Consider the following 23068-nt stretch of genomic DNA (forward strand, 5'->3'; position numbering starts at 1 on the left):
ATTATTAAATTTTCCGGCGTATTGCGCGGGCATTACGAAAAAAAAATTCGTTTTTTTTAGCGGCGGTGGCCTCAGCAGCAGCTGTAGTTGTCGTTGGCGTCGCGGCGGCGGTGGGGGCAGTGCGGCCATTTCACGCCGGACGGTTGTCGGTCTGTGCGCGTCGCGTACAACAAACTTTGCGGCGGCGGTGGCGTGCGGGCGTTCGGTGCACATACAACTACTGGCACGGTGTAATGTGCGCGCGCAGCCTACCGCGGCGGTGCCAACCACCGGGAGTTTCTACTCCATGGACCACGGGGCCCCCAAGCGCGACAGACCCATACGGCGGCGCCGTCCGAGGGTAATATCTGCCTCGGCGTTACACTCGTCCGGCGAAGTTGCTCCACCCACCCGTTACCAACGCCGTTACGATCTCGGGGAACGCAGCGTGGCGGGACAGCGTTTCGTTTTACGTTCCATGGGAGCGGCCTCGGCCGGCGTCACCGCCGCTATCTGGGCGGTGCGCCCGGTGCAAGTGTGCAACTACACCGTACACCGACACCGCGGCGGGTACGCTTACCGTTCTGTGCACCACGAAAATATTAAATAATATGGTCGGACAGCCGTGTTTTGTATATTTACGTTTTTGCTGATCCGAGATTATTCGGTGTTTTTGTTGTTTTTTGGTTTTTTATTTTTCTTTCCGATTCGTCGCGCTCCGGCCAGTCCACCAGCCATCCAGCCAGCCACCGTCCGACCGACGCCGTGCCGAAACGGCCTTCCGATAGCTCAACGTCCGCCTTAGTCGCCGCCGCCGCAGCCGGAGCCCCGCGCACTGTACGCCGCGAACCTAAGCGCCCCGGGAGCCACTCGCTAATCACCAGCAGCGCAATGGTCCTGATCAAGGAGTACCGCATCTGCATGCCGCTGACCGTCGACGAGGTAAGCAGAGTACACCACCGGCGGCGCGAGTCGTTCATTTGTTTGATTATTTTGGCGGCACGTCTACCGGTGGCCGCAACGGTCGTCGAGGGCCTGCTGCGAGATCTCGTCTCGGGCCCGCCGCTTGTCCCTCGCCGTGGGGGCCTCCCGCCGAAACTGTGGGCCCCTTTTGTTTTTTATTCGTTTCAAAAACAATACCCCTTTGGCCCTCCTTTACATCGTTACTCTCTTTCTCTCTCTCTGTGGCTCCGAAAGCAATGTTGTTGTGTGTTCGTACCTGCAAATTTTTGTTCCCGCGAACGTTGCCAAATTATGCCCTGTGCCCCCCTCTCCCAAACACCGCCCCTTACCCACTGCTTCCGCCCGCGATCACTGTTTTCGGCGGTTGTAGTTGACCGTCTGCCAACGCTGCCAATGTCTTATGCGATGGTTTCGATGTGTCCTGCTTTAGCGTGTCCCTTCCGGTTCTGTTTTCATTAATGCGGCATTCGACGCAGGGCGCATTGTGTCTGATCACTAGCTCTAGTGTTTGTGCTATTACCTACTAATTTGTATCCACGTTGCGACAGTTACCTGCTCGTTTGGTTCATATCGTTCTGAACGGCCGAAATCCCTCCCCACTATGAGTGACTGTAAGGATCCCAGAAATAATTTTTCACACCAAATCTATGTAAATTGACATTGATGAAATACTTTAAAATACTTTGAAATATTTTCGATGAAATACATTTGGATAATACCTACCGATGTTAAAGGTTTGTTTAAATTATTGTTTATGATAATGTGTTGTTATTTTTTGTAAGCACCCTTTTTGTTGGTTCTTGGTTTTGAGCGAGTGGACATATTTTATTGTTCTAATGAACTATTTAGTTACCTTATCATATTTGTACAATTTAAGAGAGAAATGTTTGTGTGCACTGTGTCTGGCTTTGGTGATGTTCTAAACTATAGTTGTACAAACAAATGTTTGGTCACTAGTATGATAAAGCATTTTTGGAAACCATTAAAAATATGACAATGAAAATACATAATTAATTCTTAGAAGATCTTTAATATTTATAAAGTTAATTAGTGCCTATTGAGTAAATAAAATGGTAGAAATAATAATGAAAATACGCAACTAGTGCTCAGATGGTATTTACTACGGTAAATACTAGGACATTTTCCCCCCGGTATATTTTTGATGCGGACATTTTCCCCCCATTTTTTTTAAAAGTTTATTATTGAATTTAATATTACAATAGGTGTTATTTAATATGAAATTATTTTTTTTTAATAAAATATAAAATATATAAACATTTTTTTTATTAATATAATAGATAATCAATGTATATTATGTTTGATCCACTCAACTACTTGAAACAATAAAAGTTTTTAAAAAATAAGTATAAAATAAAATATAATAAATATTTAATAAAAATGATACATTTTGTAAAAAACATTTTATTACTGATTCTTTTGTTATTTCTAAACACATATTTTTTTGGCTTTGTTCATATTAATTTTGTTTTTTGTTAAAATGTACCAGTTTGGATATTTAACAATTTAATAATTGCTTTTGAATTTGATTCAAGAGTTCAGTTGATCAAAAATATACATCTATAATTTATTATATTTTTAAAAATATTAGACAATTGGCATAAAAATAATTTCATATTAAATAATAAAATAATGTTATTAAATAGTAAACTTTTAAAAAAAATGGAGGGAAAATGTCCGCATCAAAAATATATCGGGGTGAAAATGTCCTTCTAGATCAAAAACAGTCGGGGGGGGGGACGTCCGCGATTCATTTACTACTTAAAATTTACCTACCTATTAAATAGTAATAATAATAATAATAATAAAAATAAAAAATGGAAGTTATCACGAGAACACACATGGAGACTAATAGATGACATAGTATTAATTTTATGAGAAATATGGCTGAAGGTGTAACAACCCCCGAGGGAATGGTCTTATACTCCCCGTCACACAGTGGTTTACAATATATATATAGGTAGGTAGGTATTTAAAATTGATTAATAATACCTATTTAAAAATCACCCATAAAACTCAAAATTGATTAAAGAACAAATAATGATGAGTTTTATGGATAATTTTTAGATAGGTATATATTATGTTTATTAATGTTGTAAACATTTTTAGTAGATAGGTAGGTACTTATATAATAATAATTCTACACTACCTACATTTATTGTAGAAAAGTAATTTTTATACCTTATAAAATGTAATAGTATAAAATATAATATTTAATATTATATGCTTTTTTTATTATCGATTCAAATTTATTTGTAGAAGGTAAAACAACATTGTTTAGGTAGGTACATAACAAAGTAATTCTTACTACAAAATACTTAAGGTAATTACTGATATCTATACCTAATATCCAATTACTGGAATAATTATAAGTATATATTTATGCCTCATGGCTTATTATTTTCATCCTGAAATACCATCAACATAATATGTAATATTTTTACCGTTTTGGTATGATTGATTTAATCTGAAAAACAGATACTCACATACTAGGGGTACTACAGTTTTGACATTTCTGTGTATCCATGTAAGACATGATAGGTAACTAAATTTAAACCTATGAGTTAACTTTCCTTAAAAGGTCATCAGTATATATCACCTGTATGGTAAATTAATTGAGTTTATCTACATTCTACATTGACATAAATGCATTGTGGTTATTTTTAGTATTTATCTTAAAATGTTCAATTATTATTCTTTGGGAACGTTAACCCAGTTTAATATTGATTCGTGTGGTAGTAAAACAACTTTCAATTTTATATATTTTAGGAAGTGTCATTACTGGGTGGCTTCTTCCAACAACTCATTCATGTCACTGTAATTTAGCCCATATTCTTATTATTGTGCCTCAGGGTACAGATTGTATATTTTTTATAAAAATAGAAAAAAAAAATGTTATTTATAATTTATAAATTCTTGTTAATAGTATACATTTTTAATTTTTATTTCTTGAAGATTTAGAGTAAATTAAATAAGACATAATACCTAATTTTTTTCAAAATATTTTTTTTGGGAATATTCTGACATAAGTACCTATGTTTTTAAAAGTACTTTTTATGCATATTATCATTTTCGCCATTTTTGTCATTTACGTTTAACTAGCATCAATTTTTTTTTATTAATTTTTCTGTTACACCGACAATTTGTATATAAAATAAACCAATTAGTTATCACTTACCTAAATTAAACATTTTATACTCAATGAAATAAGTTTATATCAGGTAAATTTGTATATCAATTATCGATCTGTCTGATATACAGACATTCAGTAGTAGGTACCTCGTTTGATTAAACTAAGCATTTATACTGCCATTTTTAAAACTTAATTCAATATTTTCTTAAACAGGCACTTACAATAAATGTGTATTTAAATTTTAAACTTTAAATGAAAAACAAATTTCAACTTGAACCTGATAGTTCAAAAAAAAAAAACTAAACAAAGAATCCTTTTTATGGATTATATTTTATTAATGCATAATACATCTTTAACTTTATATTTAGTGATATAAACATATTTTAACATTCAAAAATATAAATTATTTTTAATAATATGATTTTTCTAAAATTAAGTTATAACAATATAGCATAATATGCATAATACCTAGTTAGTAGTTAGGTTGAACTTAAATAATTGGTCATTTTAGAACTGTTTATGTTTTTATTAAAGTTTTTTACTCATGCCCCTTATTTTGAATAAACATTTTTTGTTATTTGTTGACTTTACCTATGTTTATTTTGTAAGGTAAATAGTTTATATGAAATAGACGACATATTTGTTTCAGCATAGACATAAATAATAATTAATTTACCAATGTTTTTATTTTAATAAAATATTTTTGTATTATTTATTTCATCATTGTTAAATATACTTAGGGTAAATATTTAATATTGTAGTATCTATAAGTAATTTTATATTCTTATTAATATATTTTATTTTGTGTATACAATTGTGTACACATTTTAATTAAGGACAAGTTAAGTCAATGGATAAAAATTCCATAATACAATTTAATACATTTTAATCCTATTACCTACTATATTTAAATGTTTTATTATGTGTACAAATTGTTTATTTATGTTGTTGTTATCAATGATGTTAACATTTTTATTTCGTTCTTTGATTATGTGGTACCCTTATTTTAAATTTTGATTGAATGGAAACTTTGGGATTTTTTTTTGATTTTCTTAAGATAAATTAAAAAGTGGCTTTCATGATTTCTCAACTATTAATTGCATTATTTCTACAACTGAAGGTAAGTATGTAAAAACAAACTTTGATTTAGATTAATTGAGCTTTATGTATAATATATTATACTTATATTCACTATTTAGAAAATAAATCTAGTGTCCCCAAAGTTTCCAGTTCAGTTTGATTTATTAACTAGTAAAAATATGAATATGATATAATGTTAATACTATTTTTAGCTAGTTTTTAATATTTTTGGTATTTTTTTTTTATTGCAGAATATAAAAAGAACATAATGTTGTTGAACACTGAACGCACAGATAAAATGGAGTTAAAACTAGATGTTGTGCCTTCAACTCCAGTGTTAAAATGGAAGAAAATTCTTGATCCTATTGGACCTCAACCGAGGCCTCGCCATGGGCACAGAGCAGTCGCTATTAAAGATCTTTTAATTGTTTTCGGTGGTGGAAATGAGGGAATAGTAGATGAACTACATGTTTACAATGCAGCCAATAATCAATGGTTTATACCTCAGACTTCTGGCGATATACCCCCTGGATGTGCTGCATATGGTTTAGTTGTTGATAATACTAGATTACTAATTTTTGGAGGTATGGTTGAATATGGAAAGTATTCAAATGAACTATATGAACTACAAGCAAGTCGGTGGCATTGGAGTAAGCTCCAACCTAGACCTCCTCTTTATCACATGTCACCTTGCCCACGGCTTGGTCATAGTTTCACATTGATAGGTAATAAAGTTTACCTATTCGGAGGGTTAGCTAATGACAGCAATGACCCAAAAAATAATATACCACGTTATTTAAATGATCTATATACATTAGATATATCTTCACCAGACGCCTTAGCCTGGGATATACCAGAAACAGTAGGCGATTTTCCACCTCCTCGAGAATCCCACACAGCAGTAGCTTATACTGACTCGAGAGGAAAATGTAAACTTATCATTTATGGTGGTATGAGTGGTTGTCGACTAGGAGATCTTTGGACATTAGACATAGATACCATGTCATGGAATAGACCTATTGTTTTGGGTCCTAAACCTCTACCAAGATCTTTGCACACAGCAGTGACAATAAAAAATAGAATGTTTGTTTTTGGTGGTTGGGTTCCATTTGTTGAAGAAGTCAAGTTACCTATACATGAAAAAGAATGGAAATGTACAAATCAATTAGCTTGTCTAAATTTAGAAACAATGACATGGGAGGAACTAAATATGGATATGAATGAAGATAATATGCCTAGAGCTAGAGCAGGTCATTGTGCTGCAAATATACAAACAAGAATGTATGTGTGGTCTGGCCGAGATGGATATAGAAAAGCATGGAATAATCAGGTTTGTTGTAAAGATTTATGGTATTTAGAAGTAGATAAACCACAAAAGTGCGCTAAAAATCAGTTAGTTCGTGCGTCTACTAATGCCCTAGAGATTGTATGGAATAGTGTACCGACTGCAGACGCTTATATCTTACAAATTCAAAAGTATGATCAGCCAGCTGATACTGCAGCTCCAACTCCACCAACAATGATTGATTATTCATTGTTACCATTTTTGACACCAGAATTGGCTAAGAAAAATACTGATAGTGATGATTGTCAAATTATACCTACTACCAGTACTAAAGCTGGTAGTCCTGCCAAACCAAATCAAATTATACAAATATTACCCCAAGGTTCTACTGTTAACTCCTCCTCTTCTTTAGTAAAAGATCAACAGTTCACTCCTGTTATTGCTCAAGCATCTGGAAACATGAAAATAAAAACTGTTCAAAGCACTAATGTTACACCATCGTTACCACAAAATTTTAAGGCAGTAAGTCCTGTAACACCAAAGACACCTGCATTTGTCAGTTCTCCTTCAATGGACATGCTATCAGATGCTGCCATGCATACTCTTGCCGCTGCTGCATCGGCTACCCAAAAGATCAAAACCACTGTAGTAGTTTCTAAACAATCAGAACTTCCAAAACCTGTGATTAAGACTTCGAGTGCACCATTTAAAATTGTTCAAACACAAAGGTCAATAAAAAATGTTATGTCACCTGTAAACACTACAGTGCCACAACAACAAGCAGTTCGTATAACCGGACCAGCTTTACAAACTTCTGTTGCTGGTACAGTTCTTAAAACTGGATCTAATGTTTTTGGGAAGCAAGTGATTTTCCAAAAACCTGGTGGGTCACAATCAAATTTTGTTACCTTAGTTAAGACCAGCCAAGGTAATCTCATACAAGGTATTCCAGGAAAGATGATTGGAACAACTACACCAAATAAAAATATGCAACCATCTGTTCTTAAGTTCATCAATCCTCCAATAAATCAACAGAGTAGTCCTATAAAATCAAATCAAACAATGAAAACAGTACCATTAAAAACGGTTGGTGCAAGACTACCAGTTGCTGCCAATAAACCAACTATTGTTATTCAAAAAAGTAACTCAAATCGATCAGCATCCCCACAAATCATCATTGTGACAACTGGTTCAAATCTCAGGGGCATACAGACTTTTTCAGCCTCCCAGGCTAATATGACCAATCGTACCAGTGTAAGTAACTCACCTGTTCAAATGGTAATGGTATCATCAGGTGGCAATACACCAACAGGAAGTAAACCTATTACAATTACTATGGCTGGAGCTACTGGTAATCGTAAAATGGTCACACTAGGTAAATCAAATTTAACTGGTATGACAATAGGTGGTAAGCCTGTAACCCTTCAAATGGTTAGTGGTCAAAATAATATGGCTATCTTAACTTCAAATTCCGGTGGTAATGTTGTCCAGCTAAAGAACACGAATATTGTGAATACACCCAGTACACCTAGATCTACTGCAATCAATTCCAAAGTACCGTCCTCTGTGAAACTATCCTCTGATTTACCGGCTAGTACAGAATCTGCACTAACTCAATTAGCTGTGGAAGCAGGCATCATCGATTCGTCAAATAAAAGTAATAATGACATGGAAGAATCAACCGATTATACAAAGGAACAATTGGAAAATTTGATTCGGGAAGAAGGAATTGAGAGTCTAGATGTTGATATGAACAGCATGGAAGACGGTTCCAATGTTATTGACTGAATAATTATTTTTATTCTAATGGATTCAATAATTCATGGCTAATTTGTTTTATTTATAGTAAATTTTTTATTTTTTCCGCGTAAGCCTGATTATTTAATTTAGTCTATCCCTAGCCTATCAATACTGTACACTATATTTTTCATAAAATGTTTTTTCTAATCACAGAAAAATATGGGTAGTTGTAATTTTATTATGTAAATACAATTTTGTATAATATATAAGAAATAGTATGGTAAAAATGTTAATTTTCATGAATTATTTTGGTTTATATGAAACAATGTTTTATTTTAACATTCAATAGCCCGATTTGTTATTTCTGATAAATTAAAGATTTAATTATGGGTAAGTTTTTATTCTTTGTTTATATTTATAAGTATTTTGGCTCTGTTTATGAACGTTATCTTCATAAATTATGACCTATACCTACTTTCAATGGGTTTAGAAATGTGTGTATTTTCTTGACAAAAATGAACCACAACCCTTTTAAGGAAGGAATACATTATAATAACGAAGATTGAAGTATGGCCTGAATGTTAGTATTTACTATTTACAAATATTAGTTTTTATTTCCCCCATATCTTTTTATTTGTAAGTATTTTTGAAATATAATGAATTTATGTTAATTTAAATACACATAATAAGCGGTATTTACTTAATTAATAACAGAATTGAATAACTTTGAGTTAAGTTTGTGTTTTCACCATTGTTTCCAACTCGTTTAATTTTAAATTTTTTGATATGAAATTTTATCCGACATTTTTACTAAATTGATATCGTTTCATAATTATTTTTACTATGTAAATCGTTTGTGATTTCTGATAACACATTACTTGAAATTTACAACATATTGTTAAAATTGTATAATAAACAATATAATATTGTCTTAATATTAGTAGTTTTTTCTTTCTATATAGTTAAGAGGATGCTACACAGACATTAGTTGTCTCCGTATACAAGTACGTAACTTACCAAATGTTACGCTTAGCAGATCACGTTTAGCTCCGTTAGTTAAAAATTAGAGTGAATTGACCTCTTATACAATTTAAAGGTAAGATTATCTAGGGCGTCTCATAGGATTATTATTATATATATTTTTTTTTAAAGCGAGTTATAAGTTTTTTAAGATGTAAAAACAATTTACAATTTTTAAATACTCATAACTCGCTTTAAAATCAATATATCTTAAAAAACCTTTGAGATGCCCTAGATAATAATCATTTCTTTAAATTTTATTAGAGGGTAATTCACTCTAATTTTGAATCTAACAGAGTTAAACGTGATTTGATGAGCGTTAAATTGTTACGCACTTGTAACTTTAAGACGGAGACAATAAAATATGTTTGTGCAGCGCCCGCTTATGAATAAAACATTTTGCAATGACTGTAGAAAAAAATAGTTACTCCTGTAAATAAATTTGATGCCACTTTTATGTGATAGGTTCATAATATTATTTTCCAGGCGTTTTCGTATGCGTGCCACGCTTCTCATTACATAATATTATATTATTATGTCACTATTGGTTACACACTTACACGTCGACAACCGTTAGGACAACAGTCGTCCAAGGTTATTAGGTACGTTTCAAATCATCGGATTGTTATCGGTTTTGCCTACATGTATCTCGCCAAATCACTGGTCGTTCATAGTGGACGATTAAAGAACAAATCATGCAACACTCGACATAACTATGCTCAAACATCTTCGAAATGCTATAAACTAAATCCAACACTATTGTAGCCAGGGCGGTTCAGTATCTTTTGCAGACGTTGTGCTACCTTATGTTCTATCAAACCGTCCAAATCGCATTTAAAAATTTAATCAGAACTGACTTTTTTAAAATTTAAATTTCCGACGAGTTAGTACAGGTATGCGCAGGAAATTTTAGACTTTTATTGTTGTACGAGTGTTTTAGCGCTACGTTATTATACTTACGAGTGGTTATCATTACAATATTATTATACTATCATTAGGATGTCTTACATAATGTTTTATAGGTGGTGTATATTTTGTATTGATCGCATTTTTTACAATAATATGAGTATTGGTGTTTAGCGATTTTCACCCATTTATTATTGTCATCAATGAAATTCTGAATAGGAAAAATGCTCTATTTTTTAAATACCTACCAGATCGTAACTGTTTATAGCTTTATAGGCGTTTGTCTTATTATCGCGTCGTAATATTAGGATTTATACTTGTGTGCACAACATTATTATTATGTTGTGTGACTTATGAATAAGATAACAAAGTAAATAACAACTATGAATTAATTTTGGAACTGCACGCTTATCTTAATTTTCTACACACAACTTTCTGCAATAAGTATTATTATTCTGTGATGGTTTAAAGCGTCTTTAGGCTCTATAAAATGGATATGTTTGGCCGTAGGTTGGTAACATAATATAGGTACATTATTTGTGAAATCTAAATTTTGGAGGTGAGACATAGCACGCGGAGCTTGTCTATATTAATAATAATTTTTAAAAACAAAAACATTTTTCCTTAATCGTAATTGTGTATTGTATGCTTAAATTGAATTTTTTTTATACGTAATTATTTTTTTGTTTCACACTTCACGCATACTCACTATTAATTTTATCAAAGTAATATTCAACATGTAAAGACCACAGGGGAACAACGTATTTATAAGTCAATTTTTAGCCACAAGATTTTGAATATGTTTAAAATTGTATCGAGAACCTTGTACAATCTATTTATAAACGTTTTGTCGTATTTAAATGTAATATTTGTATTGTTTCTATCATATTTTATTTTATACCACTTCCACTTTAATTAGGAGAATAATATTTTAAGACTGAAAGGCGACATTTAGAAAAAAAATTGACTTATGACGTTTTTCCCCTGTAGTTATGCGTTTTAGTTATTTTATATGTAAGGAGTAAGGACATAATGCATATTTTCTAATCAATGTTACCCATTATCTGAAGTAAATACCGTGAATTTGTTGTACCTGTAGTTATAGTTTATCATTACTTAAGAAATTGTTTAGGTACCTACTATCTTTATAATATATATATATTTTTGAAAGGATTAAGAACACGAATAAATTATTTTTAAATATTACCTTTGCAGTTTACTTTTTTTTTTGGTGTTATTTCTATATACGAAATGAATAAATAAAAAAACAAACATTTTGAGAGTGTTATATAGCCATACCGCAGAATGGCCATACTAAGTAACATATTATTACTGTATTATGAGCAATGACGTTTCTTAAAATTGTACCTACTATAAAATATTAAAATGGGAACTTGTATGTATAATTTATAAGTTGATCTATACGTAGGGTAATCGGTGACGTAAATAATTGTTACTTGAGTACAAATTATTTATATTCCGCTGAGTTAAAAATGTACGTTTATAATTAATTTTATAAATGATTCAATAATAACAAGTAAAATATTGTATGGATTTTGCGTAGCAAGTACGCCTGTCTATAACAATAATATTACCTACTGCTATGAATAAATGCCGAGTTTTATCGACAAGAATAATAATAATATGAAAAAATTGTAATTTACATATTTATTGAAGTAACAAATGTAAGTAAGTACATTTAAGCATTATTTTACTATTACATCATTGAATCATTCAACAATAGTATGCATGGTACTTTGTTATTTTGCAACGATATTCCTTAAGATACACGGACATTTTTGTTGTCTCCGTCTTACAAGTGCTTAGAATTTGCTATGTTACGTAATTGTAAGACAGACAAAAAAGTCAGTGTAGCGTCCTCTTAACAATGGTTATAGAAACAAAATATAAGAATAAAATGTTTGAAGTCATTAGATTAAAAATATGTGACATCAGCTCAATAATGAGGGACGAAAAGAGCTAAAAGAGTAGAATAAAACTAAATTATCAATAGTCTTTGTCGTTTTTATTACATCTATATAGTTGTTGACAATTGATAAGATAAACATTCATGCGATATGTATAAATAATGTGTATTATACATATATATTTATTATAATTTTTGTGTTTAAATATCGTCTAAATACAATTTTATCATAACGGTTGCATGTATTTTTCTAGAAAAAAGTAAAACATCTATCTGTTAAGTGTTAGTTCAATTCTAACGGATACCTAAAACTATATGAAAATGTGCATAACTCCTCTCTGCCGTAGGATACAATTTAAGAGTAATACACAACATACACGCATAGAGCTGGGAGGCCAGGCAGGGTTTTATATGAGTGTCGAGCCTACGAGTCACACCGAAATTATATTGCAACGTTTAACGCGAACATTAGTAAAATCACTTGGTACACTTGGCCTTTGGTAGTTCCTACTGATATACGATATATTATATCAATCAATATATACTACGAGTCACACCGAAATTATATTGCAACGTCTAACGCAAACATTAGTAAAATCACTTGGTACACTTGGTACACTTGGTACACTTGGCCTTTGGTAGTTCGTACTGATATAGGATATGTATATCAATCAATATAGGTATAGCAGGCGGCCGCGTATTTTAGTATTTTGTTGCCCGGTATAAAAAAATGTTTCGTCTCCTTCAGTTTTATACATACATAGATTTTATTTTCATTTAATTCAATGAATTCGTTCAATTTTTTACAATCACAAACAACATGCAACAACTGCAGTAATAGGCGCCTCACGAGACATGAATAACATTTAATATATTATGATTTTTTAAATCAGTTTTTTGTAACAGAGTTATCGTATAAGGGTAAAAGCCAAGACATGGATGGTAACTTGTTTCAACATTTTTTTATTTTAACGAATCGAAACAGAAATTAAATTATACTCGTTCATCTGTAGGTAATTATGTTAATATACCTATATAGTCAATTGTTCAATATCTTTAGTGAATGAACTAATTTATATATTTTTAAAAACTAATTTTACGATCTTTGTTTTTTTTTTTGTCAAACATTAGAAATATTAACAAAACATGGATTATCTGAATAGTGAGCACACATTTTACATTTATAATTAAACAAATTTGAAGATAATATATGTACAATCAATAAGATACTTATTTCAACGAATTATCAATAATTTTTTTTTTTTTATTGGGTTGATAAGGTATTGAATATTCTGAGGACATTAGCCTGTAATAATTACTTATTGGTCTTAAAACTATGGGGATACATTATGTTTAACAGTTAAGGGAGTTTGTGTAGTATATTAATTTTTTACAGTTATTTTGCTAAGCTTATGATTGTGAAAAGATTGTAGAGATTTTTAGAGTTTTCCTGGCCAAGTGCTTGTTGCATCGTTGATGGGTTTCCGTGAATTTGTCTGGAGCTGTTGAACTACGGGCATTCTAGTGTGATGTGTTTGATGGTTAGTCCTTTGTCACAGAGTTCACACATCGGGCAGTCTTCTTTTGTTATGATGTGCAAGTGTGTTGAACGGGCGTGTCCGATCAGAGTCCTTGTGATAACTACTATTCTTCTTGCCTGGACGAGGGTGAGGTGATTTTCATGGGGCGATTGATGTTTTAATTTGTTCAAGTTTTTATTAACATTTTATTATAATACATAATGTATAATATGACTCGTAAAGTTTTCAACTATACCAATTCAATCGATTTTTGATATCAAATTCGCTTCCTTAATCTTACCTACCTATTTGCCAAACTGCTCCTTCTAATTTCTTTAGAACATGATCTAAGGTAAGTACTTATGAAAAATAATATTTTCAGCTGAGATTATGGTTTCCAGTATTATGACTCAATACTAAACACTTTTAAACGTCTTTATGTTGAATTAAATTACCTCTAGTTAGCTAGTTAGCTGTTTTCTAGCTTTAATCATTTATAAGAATGATAATAAGAGTGATATACTTAATAGAAATCAAGTTTGATTCAATATATCTGCGCTAAATAATAATCAGATTCTAGAACCAGAATTCGAGTTTAAAAAGTAAAAAAATACAACACTCTTCAATTTAACTTAAAATAACCCAAGGTCTAAGTTTCTAGATGCAGGACTAAAGTTGCCTGGTGCAATGCACCCAATGTATCCCCCAAAATTTGGCACTGGGTGTCTGGGTATAATACGTAGTTGGTTTGACTTCATTGAATATTATTTTACCATAAATGAATAATTCCTGTTATATCATTGATTATAAATTTATTACAATGTATTGTATTTATATTAATATTCTTTCTTCTTATGCTAGTTCTACACCTATCCTAAATTATATGGCGTAAATCGAAAATTATTTTCTAAGAGTAAGTAGGTATTGAACCTATGCGTATCATGATAATTCGAAGTTTATTTAATTATTTAATTAGTTTATAGTAATTGTAGGTACAAGCTGCAGGGTAACGTTATTGAATAAAATATGGGTAGATATTAAATTACTAAAATTAAGATAGGTTTAGATAACCTATAATTTATTTATTTATTTACATACACAATAATATGTACTTTATAGTTGTATATTGTGCCCAATAAGTTCGCAATTTGTTACCTATTACGGCTACGGTATTAAAGCTATTGTTTTAGGTGTATTTTCATTTTATGTTATTATACAAATATATATTTATAAAAGCAAATATTCGTTATTTATTCCAATTTATTGTTAAGTACATACCTATTTACTGGTTTGTTGCCAATCAGTGATCAATATAATTTGATATTTTGGTGTAATTTAGTTTCGTAATAAATTGCAAGTAAAACAAAAATGTGTCATTCCCAATGACCCAAAGATAAAATAATTATTTTAATATTTATCAACATTGTAGGTTTAGCAAGTTAATGAACAACTTTAATTCTTAGAAAAGTTTAAAAAAATTAACACTGCGTGGGTAAAACTGTAAAAAAGATATAATTCAATTTGAGAATCTTCATTATTAAACTGTCTTGTAAAAAAAAAATGTTCTTCATAGTTTTCACTATCAAAATATTTGACTCTTATATTTTTTCTCAACTTAAATTGTCAACGAAAATGAAAATAATATTTCACCCATTACACTATTTCAATCAATACAGAAATATAGGCGTTTCCTAGAAAGTAGGAAGGTAGTGTTTTGACTTATTCTTTTTATCCGCTTACCGAACAAATAATTCAACGAACCAATAATGTTAATAACTAATAAAATTCTTAAAAAAAAACAGTTACGTATAAAGTTAAAACTCAATGAATTAAGATAATATATAGGTACGTCCCACATGAATTTTTTTAAATATTTATATTTTATAATAATACATTATATTTACACCTAAAGGTCACATATTATTAATTAAATACTCCTAAGGTTTAAACAATAAATTGTAAACATATTAATATTATACCTTTTTGTAAACTATTATAAATTAGAAGTGATTCTTTGAAATATAATCTAAGCGACTGAGTGTAAAACCATTGGAAATTATTAGTTATGTACCTTTCTGAGAAGTAATATTTTTTCAACTAATTAATTAAATTTTTTTATTTATTATGTCATTGAAGTTCCTTTTTGTTCGAAGTTAGTAATTCAATATTTTTAAACTTTTACCAACCTCCTTAAGAAAAAAAAATAAATATAATTTATCAGATCTACGGCCTATTACTATGTGAAATGGGCTGATGAGACATTCTGTAAATAATGCGCATATCTTGCTAACATAGATATTCCACTCACACCCCTGTCGTCGGAAAACAAGATAGAATTACAATAGAACTCAACGAAGCGGCGATTACGATAAGGTATATAAGTACCTCTATAGTTTGATAAATGTGTAATATTAGATATCGCATATTGGTTCAAAGTGTTCAAACTACTGTTTTTGTTTTTTTTTTTTACGTTCATACCTATTCATTCGAAAAAATGTTTAAAGATCTGATATTTTTGGGTAGACTGATAAAACTCTGACCACTGCCACATTCGCAGTATTATTGCGCCTCTGCAGGAGTTCATATTTTTGATTTTTATAATGATATGACGATTTGAAAGGGTTTTTGTGTACGATTATCAATATTCAGGATCGCGAACGAGTGCAAACGGTAAAAACAAATCGTGCTTAGGAACTCAATTTTTTGGCCGATAAGTCTGTATAGGTACTGACTTCTGGTAGTTGGTGCTCGGTACCTAGTTGTAAATATAATTATGAAAAGTACCCTACCTTTATGTTATTATCCGCGTTAGGTTTGCTCTACATTTACAATCATTATTTATGTAATAAAATTCAACCATAACGCAATAACGTATTATAAATAATAATATCTAAGCTATTAGTCTTAAGGTTTACACGAATATTTTTTTTCTAGTATCACGTTGGCCAACTTTACATGATTGCCAGGCACAGCTACGAACAGACGGAAAACGGAGAGGGCGTAGAGACCATAATCAATGCTCCCTGCGAAGATCCCGTCCACGGAAAAGGGCAATTTACCGAAAAAAGGATACATTTGTCGAAGTAATCTTAATTTTATCCATTACATTACACATAGGCTGATAGGCTTTATGTTTTACGGGTGCGTTGCCGGTTTAACTAACGTCCAACAGTTTTGATTTTATAATATTATCAGTTATACACCTACAATATTATATAGTACCTACCTACCTACCTTATACGTTATACATAATTATATTATAAATTATTATAATAATAATTAATACTCATTTTAACATTGGAAAAACAATTTTTGAAAGTTCTTTTATCCAACAGTACCTCCTATTGTGCTGCAAATTTGTGCCATTAGTAAATTTAGTTTCTAATTTTTATACCATAATGGCATAATATAATATATATCAATATATTACTTGCAAGTCAAATGCCATTACAGTTTTAATGCTAATTACTATAATGTTGAAGTCGTTATTAACTTTTAAATACTAAATCACAATACCTATCTATATTTTATTTTATTGTGGTGCGGTGTGGTGCGGTGTCTGGCATAAGTCACTGATGTGCTCTGAGTGCCAGCACCGGCCGGCGATGGGTGACCATCCAGGTTTTTAGTGGCAAATCCTTGTCATTCCTACATGCACGTTCTAAATCAACCGTACCCTCCCCCCACGGTAATAAAACCTACTAAATAACCCAGGCTCATGACCTCAGATGTTGAAGCCTTAACTATAATTTAAAACAATTAATATATATTTTTAGGTAGGTCCCATTGTTTTTGTAAGTGTAAGCGCAGAGAATATAGTTTTTAATATTGATATTGTTTAATATTTTTTTCAGTCGTTTACCATATTGGGTTCAAGCGATCATTCCAAAACTATTTTACATCATTGAAAAATCGTGGAACTATTATCCTTTCACGATCACAGGTAATATTGCTTAATATTATATACATTAAATAAATTTGTATCTGTATTATATTAAATTAACTATCAGTTTATAATTGAAATAGAGACTTGAAGCTAGTAAATCAGTAGGTACGGTGCAGAGTAAGTTACCTAAATATATTAATGACTTGTTAATTCTTTAATAACAAGCAATTATAATCTTAAAATTGTAAAATGTTAAATAATTACTATTAGCTATTGGTGTTTATTACAATATAATATCAACTTTTTACAAAGTATATGACTCAAAAAAATAAATCAGTTTGTCAAGTAAATTTAGGTACAAACAAATACGATATATCAATAGGAAATAATACTATGATTTTGTATAAATTGATTTTAGTGTAAATAGTTTATACGTATAATGCATTTGCTATTAATTTTGTAATAATATACCAACGTCCTACGTAATATACCCACATATAATATAGATACACATCATACGTCGTAGAAAGTTTGGAAAATCGAAGAGTGTAATGAGATTGAGATTACTATATTTAGAGGTGTATAATAATATATAGGTTATAGATACTTACAAGTTACAACTTAGGTAACGACAACATACATTAATTCGCAGTATTTTGAATTCGACAGTTTAAAATAGACGAAATTAAATTTTAATACACGCATAGGTACATCAGTATTGTATCACTGCAGGTCATCTACATGACATATAATGTATGCATGCACACGTAGGTTCTGAAAATAACAGCAATACGGTATAGACGTTACTTAATAGTTAACCTCAACACTAAGTTTAATATGTTTAGTCTAGTATAATATATAATAATATAATAATATGTTGCTTTTGGTTGGTTTCATGTCTCCGCGGAAATCGGATTTTCAGAATATACCGTAAGTATTTGTGACGATTATAATATGAGTAATATCAGTTATACATGATCAAAAAATCATTATTTTCGGGTCAATTAATATTTATCATTTATTTGTTTTTTTTCCACCAGTGCTCGTTTATTCCGAAGTTGAGCGTTACTATCCACACGAAATTCGAAGATAACTCAGGAACAACAGAGAACGTAATTATTCATCGTTACAATATTATATTAATTATACTTTCACAAGTGCACATTTTGCGTGTACTACATTTGAAATTTTGTCGTTGTCTTAAATTCACAGTGCCTCGGGTTGACCGGCGAGAAACTAGTGGAAAGGATTGTGGATTTCGTGGACGTCGCATACGACGAAGTCAGTCCCAAACACTACAAAGAGGAAGAGGTACATATAATGATAACTGTGTGAAAATATAATATACATAATACATATATATTATATTATTGTAATATCTTGCAAGATTACATGTAAATGTGTAGTTGTAATGTTGTTCATGTGGGCACACGTGATGAGATGGTTGTATGTGTGTTTGTAGGATCTGAAGTTTTTCCAGTCGAAAAAGACCATGAGGGGTCCCCTGCCGGAAAATTGGAAGAATACAACTTCACCGATAATGTGCTCGTACAAAGTGGTGGAGGCGTCGTTCGAGGTGTGGGGCATTCAATCCAAGGCCGAGGAATATATTCAAAAAGTAAATACACATGTTTGCTTTCAATATAAGTGTCACACAATATTATGTGCAGGTATTGTAGTTATTGGAACAGAGTGCCTAGGCATATAAAAAGTTGTACATAAACTGTTATAATATGATTATAAAATATTTTGTGATCGGTAATATAATCGTCATTAATAACTATAGATATAGGTACCGAATTACCGAATAATAAAATATTTTTCTATTTTTATTTTAACGAAATGTTTAGGCTTGAGATATTTGTAAATAATTTATAATTTTTGTCAATAGGTACACTATTAATTTAACGTTTAAGTATAGGTAATCATATGGTACTTATAATACCTATAAACAAGTGCGATGTAATTTTGTTTGATTAATTGATATCTACCATCGGGGCCCATTCGGGATATTGGTATTAGTGTATTACATATCGCGGGGTCGGTCTACAGAAAATCTTAGTTATTTCAAATCCCAAATGGCCACTTCGTAAATGATAAATTATTATAGTATGTGCTTCGTTGTAAACCCGAATATAGGTATAAACAAACGACAACAATATTCCAGTGAATCTCGAGATGTTCTTCTCCTTTATATGTTTACTTTGTTGAAAAATTGGACCACAGTTAATATTTAAGATTTATAATAATATATTGTTATATTAATATTGCATTTATTATAAAATTGAGTGCACTCATTCAATCTGTTTAAACGGTATTATATAACACGATACATATAATATGTAATATTGTATTGTGTTATATGCTTAGACAAGTCTATATCCAGACTATATGTTCACTAGATTCTAGTGACTAGACTGCAGATGTTCCCAACCAAGGTGTAGCCAACTTGAATTGAGGGTGCCGTGAAATTATTTCAAATATAATGCAATCATACATATTTTTCATAATTAAAAATGATTTTATGAAAGTTATAGTATTTGTGTTTAATGTAATAACATAGATTATAATATAAAACTGTTTTTTTTACGTGGTATCGAGGAATGGAGGAGGAACTGCGGATTGCAGTGCTTCCCCTCCCGGGCGCCATCGTTTATTGTTGCAACAAACCAAGTTAATTACAACAATAGCGTCCGGTGGACACGCCCTCGCTACCTGGCAGACTTTTCTTAGCGTTCGCTAGTAAGTTTATGTCTGCCAGGGTGCAGATTATATAAAACCTATATTGTGTTAACTAAAGGTTATAAAATATAAATATAAGTACATGCTACTGATATAGGGTACTTCTAGATTTTTAACAAATACTCTAAGGTGCTGTAGGTAAAAAAATGTTGGAAACCTCTTCGTTAGAGTATAATCTCACAGAAACCGTGTTCGCCAAACAGTAGCTGTCAAGCGATGGGGATAGAGCTATGATTCCCTTTTCAATATTTATAATAATATAAATTATAAATATTAAATTATACTTTTAAGGATTAAATAGAGCATATAAAAAAATCAATCCCTCCTCTGACGAAATAATTTAATTGCCGCTGACGCCAAATGATTTTGTATAGTTAACTTATTTAATAACTAAAAACATGGTAGGTTGTTTTGGTATAAGATTCGTTTTTTGCTAAAACTAATTAAAATTTGATAACAGTGTTTAAAATATTAAAATTAGATGTTTTGAGTAGTTGTATATTAGTTGATTTGGTTTGGTTCACATGGAACTTCTAGGATAACTTATATTACTAAGGAAGAGGGGACTTGTATAGCTCTAAAAATGTACAAAATATTCAAGTATAGTATACATATTATTATGTACAGTCAAAAATAAAAAATATAAATAACTTCTTAGGTATTTTATCATAAAAGAATATATTTACAACTTGTTTGTGTACGGTTTCAATACAATAAGTAAAAATTATGTTTTAAAAAACTATGCGTGTAAGTTATGCTTGAGTGAAGGGAGTGTCTATACACGTTTTAACGATTTTTGTTCGCAAACAATACATTTGCATGAATAAAACTGGTTAGGCACCTAAATGTTTATTGTAGACAATTGAAACAATTGAAGTACAAATTCCCAAGTAACGACTTGTATTTTTCGCAGACGATTCGTGAGATCTTGTTGCTCGGTCACCGCCAGGCCTTCGCGTGGATCGATGATTGGATATCGATGACGATCGCAGACGTGCGCACTTACGAGTGCGAAATGCAACGCAAAACCAACACCAAAGTGAACGCCTGCGTGACGGACGCCGAGGCCGGCGAAAACCCAACGGCGTTGGATGGCGAAGGCGGCGGCGGCGGGGGACTTAAGTCTCCCAAATCTTTTTCACCGCTGACCAATCTGTTCTCTCCGTCGTCGTCGTCGTCGTCGCCAGGTCAAAACAATACCTCGTGGTTTTCCTGGCGATGATTTCCACGTCGAACCGTCTTATTCGATTACGTAACAACACCTATACATATAATATTATATTGTACTACAACACGTAAATTTTTTCTTCTCCTTTTCCATCATGCGACTTTCTCTTTCGGACGAGCTTTAACATACGTATCTTATTTCGTACATTACGATTACAATGCATCTTTAAACGACACGTATTCCAACTTTTTGCTAATCGTAGGTATATATGTTTATAATATATACGTATTAATATTTTCTCATAAACATTACACTGCTTACAAAATATTTATCCTATCATACATATATTTCGTCTAAGTCATTTTTCTATATTTTTTTTCAAGTAATTCTCGATAGTTTTTTTTTTTTTTAAATATATAAAACGCTGTGTTGAACAAAATTTTTTGAACAAATTTTTGTATTACATGCAGTGTTCAACAATATTTTTCGAACAAACTTTTACTAGAAATCATTGACTAGGTACATAATGTTATAGAGCAACAACTCGCTGAATAGAGCGTATAATATATTTATTTTCATTGAAATCCACCTTAATGTATATCGACTTAATACGCACCAACAGTATTAATACGATTCGGAACGGGTTTTCTCGTCGAATCTATATACTTATACACTGCCGCCGCCTTGTATTGTTCGGTAGAGCATAACGCAATTACGATCAAAATGATAATATGCTTTACAATTGTCTTCAAACGAGAATCGCATTTCGTTCACAAACTATCGATTTCAATTATTGCTACGAGCGTGCAGTGCAGTATATAAGTTAATTTTCAGTGCCTTCTGAACGCATACCTATATCTATGTGTGGGGTGACAAAAAAAAAAAAATTTAATCATTTTTAATTATGGATTAGGTGAAAATAATTATTCTCAAAGTATTATTATTATTATTATTATTATTTTATAATTTATATGATATTTAGTATCTATCTAAATAATGCTTGCATTGAAACATTTGATACCCCGCAATATGATTCAACATTACAGTTATTATATTTAGTTACCTATTGTACGCGTATCGACATGGTTTATTTTGTAATTACAGTGGCATAACTATTAGAATAACTACTTAGTGTGGTACTATATATTAATATATTATGCACATTGCACCAGTGAATGTTGTGCGGTGTAAAATGTATTACCATTTCCACCGATTTAACTATAATTACTTGTATTATGTTGCATGAACGATGAACACTTCAGTATTGTCAAAATTCGTAGTATTAATTATTTTATTTTTATTACCTAACACGAACTTGTGTTGTTTTCTATGTTTTAACTAAATACGATGTTCTGAGACCTATTCTCAAAAAAAAATTTTTTTACTTGTTCATTATATTTTGTTGTTATTAACCTAGACTAATTATGTTGATTTTTTTAATGTCAATGTAACACTTTTACTATCCACACTATAATATTTGGGCAAAGTTGTTAGTATTGTATATTTTTAAGTATGTATACAAACAAAACAAAAGACGTTTGGCCATATTGTGATGGGCTTTGAAACCTTATTGATAACAGGTAGATAGATAATACTATGTCTATATATAATATTCTAACACGTCTTGTGTACCATATAACTTTTTGGTGTGATCGAGCAATAAATATTATCGTTTGTTAAAACAATATTATACCTACTGTT

At 31.3% G+C, this 23068-nt stretch overlaps 1 protein-coding gene across 2 annotated transcripts; it reads left to right on the forward strand.

Annotated features, from left to right (window-relative positions):
* The first annotated feature begins 383 nt into the window (after positions 1-383).
* On the forward strand, positions 384-23057 carry LOC132945751 (cytoplasmic phosphatidylinositol transfer protein 1-like). 2 transcript variants are annotated; one of them, XM_061015510.1, is made up of 8 exons: positions 384-921; positions 16506-16654; positions 17426-17514; positions 18380-18387; positions 18498-18569; positions 18670-18768; positions 18920-19075; positions 21113-23057. In XM_061015510.1, exons 1-8 carry the CDS (start codon positions 871-873, stop codon positions 21419-21421), a joined length of 933 nt encoding a protein of 310 aa, XP_060871493.1. In that variant the 5' UTR covers positions 384-870; the 3' UTR covers positions 21422-23057. The 2 variants fall into 2 exon arrangements, with proteins under 2 accessions (XP_060871493.1, XP_060871492.1); XM_061015509.1 differs by lacking the exons at positions 16506-16654; positions 17426-17514; positions 18380-18387; ... (2 more) ...; positions 18920-19075; positions 21113-23057 and adding an exon at positions 5425-11330 and having other exon boundaries at positions 430-921.
* The last annotated feature ends 11 nt before the right edge of the window (positions 23058-23068 follow it).

This window comes from Metopolophium dirhodum, chromosome 5 (assembly GCF_019925205.1).
Source record: "Metopolophium dirhodum isolate CAU chromosome 5, ASM1992520v1, whole genome shotgun sequence".
Classification (NCBI taxonomy): Eukaryota; Metazoa; Arthropoda; class Insecta; order Hemiptera; family Aphididae; genus Metopolophium; species Metopolophium dirhodum.